General features: G+C 42.1%; 1 protein-coding gene across 1 annotated transcript; it reads left to right on the top strand.

Moving 5' to 3' along the window:
• The first annotated feature begins 527 nt into the window (after positions 1-527).
• Positions 528-10,199, top strand: LOC148047869 (cholinesterase-like). Its single transcript, XM_087708561.1, has 6 exons — positions 528-589; positions 4,332-4,390; positions 5,829-7,350; positions 8,348-8,502; positions 9,040-9,088; positions 9,764-10,199. Exons 3-5 carry the CDS (start codon positions 5,855-5,857, stop codon positions 9,072-9,074), a joined length of 1,686 nt encoding a protein of 561 aa, XP_087564687.1. The 5' UTR covers positions 528-589; positions 4,332-4,390; positions 5,829-5,854; the 3' UTR covers positions 9,075-9,088; positions 9,764-10,199.
• The last annotated feature ends 1,961 nt before the right edge of the window (positions 10,200-12,160 follow it).

Genomic DNA, 12,160 nt, shown 5'->3' on the forward strand with positions numbered 1-12,160 from the left:
ATTCTGTAAAAATGTTGTTCAACTTTTTTCAACTTTATTATCTGCATCTACATACTATAGATGTACTTTCATGGACCACTGAAAGGAAGAAATGGATCACCTGCTTTGTGAGTGGGTGGGCAGGGCAAGCGAGTGGCAAGCAGTGAGTGGGCAGCCAGCCAGTTTGGGGGTGTGGCCAGCCAAAGGTCACTACCAGTTTGGTGACCCAGGCCAAATTTCCGCTACCAGTTCCCAAGAACTGGTGCAAACCAGCTGAATACCACCTCTGCCGTAGACCCTGTATTTCTAAATAATACTGATAATAAGAAGAGTGGCTTTGTTTTACATTTTTTGCAAGTATCTTCAATATCTGAGAAATAATTTTGATTTTGCAATTATATATAATTGAGTAAGAGGAAAGAGCGGTTAGCCAGGCTGCATGTTTTCCCCCTTTTGTTCACAAGGAAATGACTGGGTTTAGTTTGTGCAACATGCCTTTTTTCCCTATAAATATCCAAAAGGCGATGCCTTGTAACAAGGAAGGGGAGCGCCTCCAAATTACGGGAGATCCAGAGCATATACACAAATGAATTAGCAAAGGAACAATTAGGTAAGAACTTTCGAAAATCTTTTTCCCCAGATGTCAGGATGGCCGAGTGGTCTAGGGCACCAGTCTCAAGGCTTGCTCCTTTCCAGTGTTGGATGTTCTGGTCTTTGAATGGAGGTGTGGGTTCAAATCCCACTTCTGACAATGATCCTTTTTGGGGGAGGGTGCAAATGTCCCTTTCAGGGTTCACTCTAAACTTCTGCAGCAAATGCCAGTAATGATCTGACCTATTTCCCCACTTCCCAGCAGGTATTTTTAACATTAACACCTCAAATGTCTCGCCCCGGACTCAACTTCCTCACAAACACCCTTGCGCAGGCAGCCTCTCTGTTTCCAAAGAAAGCTACAGTATTTCTATTTCTATTTCCGGATCACACCTGCTTTTTTTAAAGCAAAAAAGCTCAAATGGAAAGAGGGAGGACTTAGGAAAGACAGAGCCAAAGAAAGCCAGCAGCCCTGCAGATATCACAGCTGGACCTCTCCTTCCGGCGAGGGTTGATTTAACAAGCTGTAAATTCACTCATGTCTCAAGTGCTCCTAGTGGCGCATTCCTTGGGGGGGTGATCTGGAGGCAGTTCTGATGGTCATTTGGTCCCCTAATATGGATGGTTGAGTGAGCTTCATTACCTACTTTTCCAAAGAGAGTGAAAAGATGTATTCAGGATTTAGGATATTTTTGAAACATTGAAATATTTTGTGATCTTTATGCAGGGGTTCCTTAAGACTTGAAATTTATTATAAGGGTTCCTCCAGGATAAAATGATTGAGAAATGTTCCTGTACATCAGTGTTTTTCAACCTTGGCAACTTTAAAATATTTGGACTTTTAACTCCCAGAATTCCTCACCAGCTTACTCAATCACATTTTTTAAACTATTTAGATTATTGCAAGAGGAATTTGGATGTGAAAGACAGGCTAGTCAACTGAAACTTATTTTCATTTTACAATTAAATCCAGGTGTATAAGCAGCATCTAAAATTCCCAAATCACTCTCAGAACTGGTATGTTCCTTTCGTGTCGCTTCCTTGTGGATGTAAATACAATACAATAGCAGAGTTGGAATACAAAAGAGTTGATTTCCTTCTTCCTTGTTTTATGTATAATTAGAATGGAAGGGGAGGATAAAAGTGTAGGAGGGAAGATTAGCATATGAAAGCATTCTCCAATGCGTCATCTCGACATGTGAGTCAAAGTGTTTTGAGCACTTTATGTAGCATCAGTAAATCTTTTTCCAAGCATTGCCATTGACAGTGTACAAGCCAACAAGATTCTGTAAGTACCTTTTTGCCTAAGACTCACTAACTGCCCTTAAAACCTGGCTGTTCCGACAGGCCTGGGGCTAAAGACTCGCTGCCCCACTTCGAATGGTATGATTGTTGTGCTTTTAACTATGTATAGTTTTTATGTTTTTGTAACTCTGTTTGTTTTTCCCCTCCCTTTTTGAGTTGTGAGCTGCCCTGAGTCCCTTTCAGGGAAAAGGGCGGCATACAAATAAATTAAAATGAAATGAAATGAAATGAAATGAATTATGGGTTGAATTAAATGTATTCTTTAATATATTATGGCTCGAAGTACAGTCAGGTGAATGTTTAGGCTGGATTAGACATTTGCTATTACTTGTTCATCACACAGTCAGCCAGATGTTGAGACTGGATTTGGCATTTTTGTCCACTTATCAAGTCCTTCCTAAGAACCTGGGATAGACAGAAGCTGATGTTTTATGATGTTAGAGATATTGTCACAGGATGTCAGTTCTTCCAGGTAAAGCTGCCTTTTGCTATTGACTGATGGTGAATTTGTTCATTATTATTATTACTACTGGTTAATCTTTAGTAAGATTCGCAGCCTTTGGGGCTGGTTGGTAGCTCAACAGTTAAAAGTCCTAAACAAGGACCTAGGAACTGTTAAGGTAACGTCGGAGGATATAAGCTGTTCCAAGTCGGGCAGTTTTTTTGTAGAATCAGAATGTTCAAGTCTGATAAATTTAAAATTTCCAAATAGCGAGGTAGCCCTTTAGGTATTGCTCCATGGGCTCCAATTACAATCGGGACAACACACGATTTCTTTTTCCACAGTCGCTCAACTTCAATTTGCAAGTCCTGGTACTTTGTGATTTTTTCTTGCTGTTTATCTTCAATTCGTGCATCTCCAGGTATTGCAATGTCAATGAACCATACTTTTTTCTTTTCAACTATTGTTATGTCAGGTGTGTTGTGGGCCAAGTGCCTGTCAGTCTGATGATGATGATGATGATGATGATGATGATGATGATGATGATGATGATGATGACGACGACAATGACTATACCACAATGTGAAATCACAGATGTATTATTATTATTCTATGATTAGATTTCAAGATTTCATAACCTTTTAGCATTTAAAAATCAGTTGCCATTTAATTAAGTGGTCAAATTCAAATTAATGAGATGGGTTATAGTCAATTTGCCTTGATACATTTCTAATATCTGTAGTAATAAGAGAAGAGCATAAAAACTAAAAACTCGTAAGTTAGGCTTGTCACAAAGTCTTTGTTGGTACATAGGCCCTTCCCTAACCAGCACTTACTCTGTAAACATTTGAAATTATAAAGGTGATGGTCAAAGGGAGTTTTGACTCATGCTGCCTAGAACTACTTAGAACTAAGGAGAGATTTCCTAACAGCCAAAATAATTAATCAGTGGAATGATTTGCTCCAGAAGTTGTGGGTGCTCCAACAATGGAGGTTTTTAAGACGAGATTGGACAACCATTTGTTTGAAATGTTATTGTGTAAGGTTCCAAAATGTACTTGAGTCACCAGAATGCCAAAGAGAGAGACCCAAGAAGAGGCTTGGGAAAAAATATCAGCTTTTATTTTTGATCAAAGCAAAGAGCTGGATAGACCATTTCACAACATACAGACAAAGAGCATGCAGTGAAAGGACACACCATGGGGAAGGTATGGCTTCCTTTTATACCTTCAGAGACTTCAGCTTAGTACCCAATTCTGCCCCCCATGCCCATGCCTGTTGGAATAGAAGACCTCCAAGGTCCCTCCCAACTCTGTGTATTGTATTGTATTGTATTGTATTGTATTGTATTGTATCGTATCGTATCGTATCGTATTGTATCGCATTGCATTGCATTGCATTGCACTCTACTCAAAAAGTTTCCACCTTTTACTTCTCTTACCCTCTGATGCCATAGAGAAGTAAATCCCCTTTTCTTTGTGACAGCTCCTCAAGTATTGGAAGACAGCTATCATGTCCCCTCTAATCCTTCTTTTTAATAGGCTAGCCGCTAGACTTACCCAGCTCCCACAATTGTTCATGATACCTGCTGAGTTCAATTGGTCAGCCAATTGCACTCAGGTGGAATTGGTAGTGACCTGGTGGTTTATGCTGTCTGTCCTACATTTTTAGAGTCATCCAATTTAGGGTCACCCCTGGTATCTGTTATTTGCTTTCAGATTCTTTAATTGCTTTGAAATTTGGACAGATGTTGTAATGGCTCTTTTCAAGGCTGCAGGTTGCACACAGAGATAACGTCTCTCCTTTGCTCTGGAGTTTTCTCACTCCATTTGAAGGAAGTTTTTCTGTTTTTTCCATGTCTTTGATATTGGAGCCTATTGCCAATACTTTCACCTTCCTTCTCCTTTTAGCTTCCTTTCCCAGCTATGGACAGAATCCGGTTGGTCAATGCACCTTCTTGCAATATATAAAGTTCCTCTTTTTGTGATCATCTTCTTCTTTTTTGTGTGAACAGGATACAGCCTGGTCGTCTCTGAAGCTGCTTTCTTCCTTCGAATAACAAATATCTGATAGGTGAGTAAGTTTTCAGAATTTTTTGAAAAACAGTGGGTTTTTTCCCCAGAGAATTAGAAGATGATTTTTAGGAAAGGGACTAGAATTTCTTGGGTTTTTTTTCTGGTTAGTTAATTCTATTTAGACTAGTTATTTCTATTCCAGGCTAAACATAATGTTAAAGAGACAACAATTGATTCAGCCATAATAGGAAATACCTGCTAGAGTTTGAGACACAGAAAAACAAGAGTTGAAAAGAAAAGCAGTGAAGATAAAACCCATAGTGGGCTGCCATTTTTTCTAGGCTCAGATATGTGTTTGCAAATTTCTACCATCTTTATCTAGCAATAAGACCCTGTTAAATAGACCCTGTTAAAAAGACCCTGTGACTCAGGTTTCAGTGACAAACAACAATTCTTTATTAGACAAACTATTTACAAATCCAGCTCTGGCCTCTCTGGCAGCCCTTTTATAGGGAGCTGTCAGATGGCTCAGCCAATCAGTTTCAAGTATTCTCCCGCCAGAATGGAGGACCTTGGTGGAGCCTATTGCTCCAGTATCAATATGTAACAGACCCGTTAAAAATCAGTGGGATATTCCTCTAGGTAGATGCTGATAGAATTGCATTTCCTAAAGCACTTGTGCAATTGGACTGGATACATCTGGGATGGGAGGTGTTATTTCTACTTTGCTTTGCTCTAATATTGCTCTAATATTGCTGGCTGTACAGTTGACAATCTGTTCTTGCTCCTCAAGGACAAATAATGCTAGGCCTTCTTCAGGAAGTCCACAGAAATGCTTGTTAGGCAGCCTAGAGTGCCTGCTGAGAAAAGAATGTGTGGATGGGAAAATATTAAGGTTAGGGCAGAGTTCCCTAACCTTTTCAGTTGTGGATTGCCGTGTGTGTGCGCGCGTGTGTAGAGGGGAACAATTTGTTTGTGCAGCAGGTACACACGCATGCTGCTTGCGTGAGTGGGGATGTGTGCATGCTCACACACTCACCTGCCACCTCCGTTCCAAAAGGCTCAAGGCCCGAGATCAGAGCAGAAAAAATGTTGATTTAGGGTAATTTTACATTGTTATTTATTTCAGTTATATCATAATTTACAAGATAGGGCTTAGTACACTATGTTCCAGAATAGGATTCTTGAATAAGTTAGAAAGGTAGAACACAGATAATATATAACAACACTGTATTGGGAACCCTGGAGAAGATCTACTGTATAAAGCTGTCCATCCGCTGAGCAAGGGGATCAGTAAACAGGAGTTCTAAGCGGTTCTTCTAGAATGCTGGAGATACATCATGGAGAAGGGCAGAGTTGACTAAGTCATTCCCTGCTCACCATTAGTGTCCTCAGCAAAAAAGGAGCCCAACCATCGAATAAAGTAATCATGAGTTGGCATAAGATGCACTTATACAGTATTGGAATAATCTCATATTGATTGTAACTTTTTCCAGGTCCACCGACTCGTCCTACTGTTGCAATGGCTTGTCTACTATGCCCGTCTCTTTTGTGCTGCTTCCTCCTCCTCCTTCCCTTTCCATTAGCCTCCAGTTGTGCATCTAAGGGAGACACAGTGGTCATAACCAGCAGTGGCCCTATTAAGGGCAAGCAGTTCCTGGCTGGCCCTGGATCTGTAACAGCCTATCTAGGCATTCCTTATGCTGAGCCCCCCCTGGGGAAGTTGCGTCTCCAGAAACCTCTTCCACATCAGCCATGGAAGCAAACATTGGAAGCCACCAGTTTTGGCAATTCCTGTCCTCAATTTATTTTCCGGGATGCTCCTGAAGCAGATATATGGTCTCCTAAAACACCAGTGTCAGAAGATTGCCTTTCTCTCAACATCTGGGTGCCACACCCACAACCTTCTTCACCAGTCCCTGTTTTGGTCTGGATACACGGAGGGAGTTATGCATTCGGCACATCTTCTGTGGATGTGTTCAATGGGACACATTTGGCTGCCACTGAGAATGTCATTGTGGTCACCATCAATTATCGCTTGGGAGCTCTGGGCTTTCTGTACTTGCCACCAGCTGCTCCAGGGAACCTAGGCTTATGGGACCAACAGCTGGCCCTGAAGTGGGTAAAAGAGAATGCAGCTGCCTTTGGGGGAGATCCTTCTCGGGTGACCCTTTTGGGCCACAGTGCTGGAGGATCTTGTATGAATCTCCATCTTCTTGCACCAAAAAGCCAGGACTTTTTTGCCCAAGCGGTGATCCAGAGTGGAACAGCCAATGCCTTCTGGGCTTGGAGGTCTCCTGAGGTAGTCAAACAATTATCTCTGGAATTTGTTCATCTGCTAGGTTGCTCTGAGGACAATAATACCAGCATAGGGCATTGTCTGCAAACAAAAAATGTTTCTGAACTTATTCGGCATGAAATAGCTATGTCTACCAAAGGCTTCCTTCTGGATTTTCCCTTCAGGCCAACCACAGATGGGGAGTTTTTGCTTGGTGAACCAGAAAAGCTCATGGAGGAGGGGCAAATTCAGGTCAAACCAGTCCTCATAGGTGAAACCTCTGATGAAGCAGCCACATTTGTCCCCTATATTTTCCCTAACATCACCCACAATCTCATAAATCAGGAGCAGCTTCTGAAAGGAATACAGCTGTTAGTGCCAAATGCAACTGAAGATGTTGTTCAGGCTATTGCACTGAGGTACAGTGAAGGACAACATGGCCCAGCACAGTTCCGCTCCGCTGTGTCCTATTTCTATACAGATTGGATCTATGCATGCCCATCGAGGGAAGCTGCAGGAAATATCAGGAAAACTGGGAGTCCTGTATATGCCTATTTATTCACACATCGCCCTTCATGGTCAATTTGGCCTGAATGGACTGGGGCAACTCACGGTGCTGAGGTTCCTTTTGTTTTTGGAACCCTTGAATCAGTGCCGCCTTTCAATCAAACCTACACAGAGGCTGAAGCTAGACTGAGCCGTAAGATGATGCATTACTGGGCAGAGTTTGCCAGAACTGGGTAAGTGGTTCACTTTATCTCTATAAATGTGTATTTTAAATCCAAAGGAAGCCTTTCCATTCAACAAATGCGTTTTATATCTAAAGTAATGAAGCTATAAAGTAATGCACGCTTTCCCTTTCCAGGTTGTGTTAATACAAGTAGTTCATGATTTACAACCACAGTTGGGATTAGAATTTCTGTTGCTAAGCAAGACAGTTGTTAAGTGAATCATAAGTGCAAGGACCAGTTGTAAGTCACCTTTTTCAGTGCCATTGTAACCTTGAATGGATGTTAAATGAATAGTTGTAAGTCAAGGACTACCTGTACTGGAAACGGCCCTGAATTTCTAAGGATTCTTAATAATGTCCCTTATAGATAATTGTTCTTTTATGAGTTCAGTGGTATCACACCTATTCTAATGTACATTATATCTCCAAGTGGAATAAAAAAGGCAAAGGGGAGATTAGAAACAGAGCATTACTCTACCATTAAGAGAATGAGCAAAGGCTTGCAAGTAAGTAGTGAAGGGGAAACTCACAAGATGGAGGGTGCCCAGGGTGTCAGGATTGGGACTGGCAGATCCAAGAGTCTACGAGGAGCTGACCTGGGTTTGGATCAGCAAGGAGGAGACACAAGAGATTTCACAAAGCCAAACCCCTCCCTCAAAGTCCCCTTTGGGAGTTCCCCTTGGTTGTGGTTTCTCAAGTCAAAACCAGTCTCTTTGGAAAAGAGCTACATCAGAATAACAGAGTTGGAAGGGACCTTGGAGGTCTTCTAGCTCAACCTCCTGCTCAAGCAGTTGCCAAACGGGCAACTAGAACTAGCCCTATTCCATTCTGGACAAGTGGCTGTCCAATCTCTTCTTCAAAACCTCCAGCGATGAAGCACGCATAGCTTCTGAAGGCAACTTCTGTTCCACTGATCAACTGTTCTGACTGTCAGGAAATTTCTCCTTATTTCTAGGTTGGTTCTCCCTTTGATTCGTTTCTATCGATGTCCTTTTCTTCCTCCTTAGGAATCCCAATGGGATAGCGGCCAGCAAGGATAAGTGGCCACTCTATAATCCCACAGGACAGAATTTCTTCCTTCTTAATACTGAGCCATTCCAGAAAAGGATGGTAGAGCACTGTGACTTTTTAAAGAGCCTTTTTTCAAAGGCTGAAGAGACACGTAAGTTCAGCTATTAATTCTGCCTTTGGAAGGGAGTGGGGGTTGATGGAAAAGATGTTTTTAAAAATCATTTATATATCAGATATAGAGATCACCCATCTCACTCATAGAGCAATCTCTACAAATTGATTTTATTGCCACTCTTTGATGAAACATACTCATTTGATTTTACACTGGGCAATTTCGTAATGCTAGTGATAAATTTTGTAGAGCAAGCATATTTCACGACATCCCAAGAGTTAGGTCTCTAGTAATGTCCGCTAAGTAAGCCTTAGTTGCTCACATAAAGATGATAACAACAACAATAACGAATCCCAAAACATCTGACTCACCACTTGATGACCATCATCATTGACAAAATCCCTCTCAGTCAATTGCAAAAAGCAGCTTTATTTGGAATAGCTTACATCTTGCAATGGTAACGTTAATATCATCAAAAAAAATCATGGAATCCCCAGAACCCTACTTCTAGATTCAGATTCTCTAGTGATAAGATGTACGCTTTATCTTGATATTTCATTTTTCTTTGTTCTGCAGAGAAGTCCAAAGGTGGTTCTGTTTCATCTGACTAAGAAGAAGACAGGAGGTAGGAATCCAGTGCTTGATTGTAGTAACAGCCTTCATTTGGGATCAATTTGGATGATTTCAGAAAGGGGAATAGACTTCTTTGTAAATAATAATTTCACATCGGCATTCCAAACCATTTTTAAATAACACTTTTGTGGCTCAGCTTCGCTGTGTGGAGTGGAAACTCTCCAAGATGATGCCAATGGCCTTTTTGGAAGAGGAACCTGGAGAAAGCTCTAGATCTCAGCATAAACAAATACAGATCTTGGGCATAAGGGAAGGAAGGAATGAGCCACGAAGAGTAACTTAGAAAATTAGCAGTGCTGAGAAAGAGAAAGCATGAGAATGAAATTCAGCCTTTGGGGGAAATCAGTTTTCAGGTGAATGGGACTATTCAATAGACAAATGGAGACATTAGGAATGTGTCCTTGTAGCCCAGGGATAAATGCTATCAGAACATTCCCATAGGCACCCCTGAATCTCAAGATGCAAATATTTCTTCTAACTAAGAGCATTGTCCTCTCTAGATGACAGAAGGACAGGAAGTCACTTGAGATCAGTTAGGTTAGTAATTACCAATGTGTATGCATGCATATAAATCCCCCTCCATTTTCAAATGTATAAATATGAGTGAATCTGTCAGGTCTGCCATCATAATGTCTTCTACTCACAATAGAATCCCTTATGCCTCCAGGCTTGAAATCTTGGGCTTGGACAATCTGGAACTGCGCCGCCTGCGGTCCAATCAAGCATAATACACAAAATTGTCTGCTACAACGTCTTGCCTGTCAATGACTTCTTCAGCTTCAACCACAATAATACCTGGGCAAACAATCGATACAAACTCAAGGTAAACCTCTCCAAAGTCGATTGTGGAAAATACGACTTCAGCAACAGTGTGGTCAATGCCTGGAATGCTCTACCCGACTCCGTTGTTACAGCCTCAAACCCTCATAGCTTAAATCTCAAACTATCTACTGTGGGCCTCACTCCATTCACAAAAGCTCTGTAAAGGGGGTGTGCCCAATTTATCTATATTTACTTCATGTTTATGTTCATACCTATACTTGTTATCTTGTACATGTTTGATAAACAAACAAACAAATAAATAATGGCTTCAGCCTACTTCACTTTGCTGCAGTGGTGGGTTTTAAATTTTTTTAGAACCTATTCTGTAGGTGTGGCCTGTTTTGTGGGAGTGGCTTGATGGCCATGTGACTGGGTGGGAGTGGCTTGGTGGCCATGTGACTGGGTGGGTGTGGCTTGGCAGTCATGTGACTAGTTGGGCGTGGCTTGGTGGTCATGTGACTGGCTGGGTGTGGCCAACTTGTAGAATGTGGTGAAACTCACTAAACGCTCTTGCTTACCAACCAAAATTTTGGGCTCAATTGTGGTCATGAGTTCTCTTTCTTTCCTTTCTTATTTTCCTTTCTTCCTCATTCTTTCTTTCCCTTTTCATCCAAAACTGGTGAAATAGTTAGCTGAACTGGTGATGGAAAAGGATGAAGTGAGGGGCCAATCTCTTGTATCCATGCAATATAAAAGCATTATTGGTCTCATGATCCTTTCTGGATATAAGATGATGGACTATAATAGCTAATTTTTCTATAATGTTGACATATTAAAGATTGTGAATGATGTCCACCCTGTAAATATCAAAGGTATTTTGGGGTTCATCTGGATTTATTACAAAATTTTGAAGAATATTTCCCATGCTGGAAAATGGATTCAGAAATGGAACTTCCTTCCTACCTACCTACCTACCTACCTACCTACCTACCTACCTACCTCCTATCTATCTATCTATCTATCTATCTATCTATCTATCTATCTATCTATCTATCTATCTATCATTATATATATATATATCTACCTAGCTAGCTATCTCTGTCCAAACAGTATTAAACCTGATAGGGTACCTGAGTTGATAAAATATTTGTTCCTCCCAAGCTGTTCTTTTTATCCAGACAAATAAGGCACTCACAATAATGCTTTTATATTGCATGCATGTAAGAGACTGGCCCCTCACTTCATCTTTTTCCATCACCAGTTCAGAATAACTACTATTTCACCAGCTTTGGATGAAAAGGAAAGGTAAAGCTGGATGTCCCCTCAGATTACAATGCAGCCAACCTCTGCCAGTTGATCTCTCTCTTCTCTTATGGAAATTTCCCCAAAGAGTCTATCCTTCCTTTTCCCTCCCTCTCCCTCTCCCTTCCTCCCTCCCTCCCTCCCCCCCCTCTATCTCACACTGGGGAGTTCTGCATGGATGCGCCTGATAGCAACAGCTGTAGCAGCAGCAGCAGAGCACACCCTGCATTCAGGGACCCGTTCTCCCAGCCAAATTAACCACATGCCTCCTTTCTCCACCTGCCCGAACTAGCAAAGAAGGCAGGCCAATAAACTGCCTGCTCTCCCGCATTCAAATCAGCCCATCTCCTCTCTTTTGGCATGGGCTTTCTGGAGGGGGAGGGAAGGTCTCTCCCAAGACCTGCTTCCCTTACCTTGTGGCGCAGTTCCAGGACAATGGGATATTTTTGTTTTCCCCAGTACAGGGGCGTAGCCTCGACCCCTGTCTTCCTGCTGCCTCCAGTCCAGCCCCACGCAATCTCCCCACCACCCCACTGGTCTGGGGACACTCCCAGCTGCAGTTGGCATTCTCTTAGTGATCCTTCCTGGCTGCACCCCAGAGCATCATATCGTGGTGGCGTGTGGGCTGCTGACCGACCCAGGGCCCACCCGGACTCCCAGAGAGGAAGTATCGGCAGGAGAAAGCCCCCAGAGTGGGCACAAAGTGGCAGTGGCGCATGGGCTGATGATCGTCCCAGGGCCCACCCGGTTTCTTCTGGAGTCTCCACACAGCCCATTTTGGATGCCAGGTTAGTGCAGGGCCCATGCAGAGGCTCTAGGAGGGCAAAAACTCCCGGAGGTCACACATTAAAAATGCCTGCTGTCAAAAGCATACACATGCATAACACACATATAGACAGGCTATATACACACATACGTATATACCTACACCCATACATATAAATAACTATAAATATTAATCACTGTCCTTCTTGAATACATAGTGGAAAGAGGAAGCTTG

This window comes from Thamnophis sirtalis, unplaced genomic scaffold (genome assembly GCF_051295495.1).
Source record: "Thamnophis sirtalis isolate CommonGarterSnake01/CBP01778 unplaced genomic scaffold, rThaSir2_p1.2 scaffold_3, whole genome shotgun sequence".
Taxonomy (NCBI): Eukaryota; Metazoa; Chordata; class Lepidosauria; order Squamata; family Natricidae; genus Thamnophis; species Thamnophis sirtalis.

Bases quoted from the DNA above. Each gene is read 5' to 3' on its own strand.
- LOC148047869 (XM_087708561.1), top strand. From the start codon at position 5,855: ATGGCTTGTCTACTATGCCCGTCTCTTTTGTGCTGCTTCCTCCTCCTC. The intron at 7,351-8,347 runs GTAAGTGGTTCA...CTTCCTCCTTAG, and splicing joins GCAGAGTTTGCCAGAACTGG to GAATCCCAATGGGATAGCGG. The intron at 8,503-9,039 runs GTAAGTTCAGCT...TTTGTTCTGCAG, and splicing joins TTCAAAGGCTGAAGAGACAC to AGAAGTCCAAAGGTGGTTCT.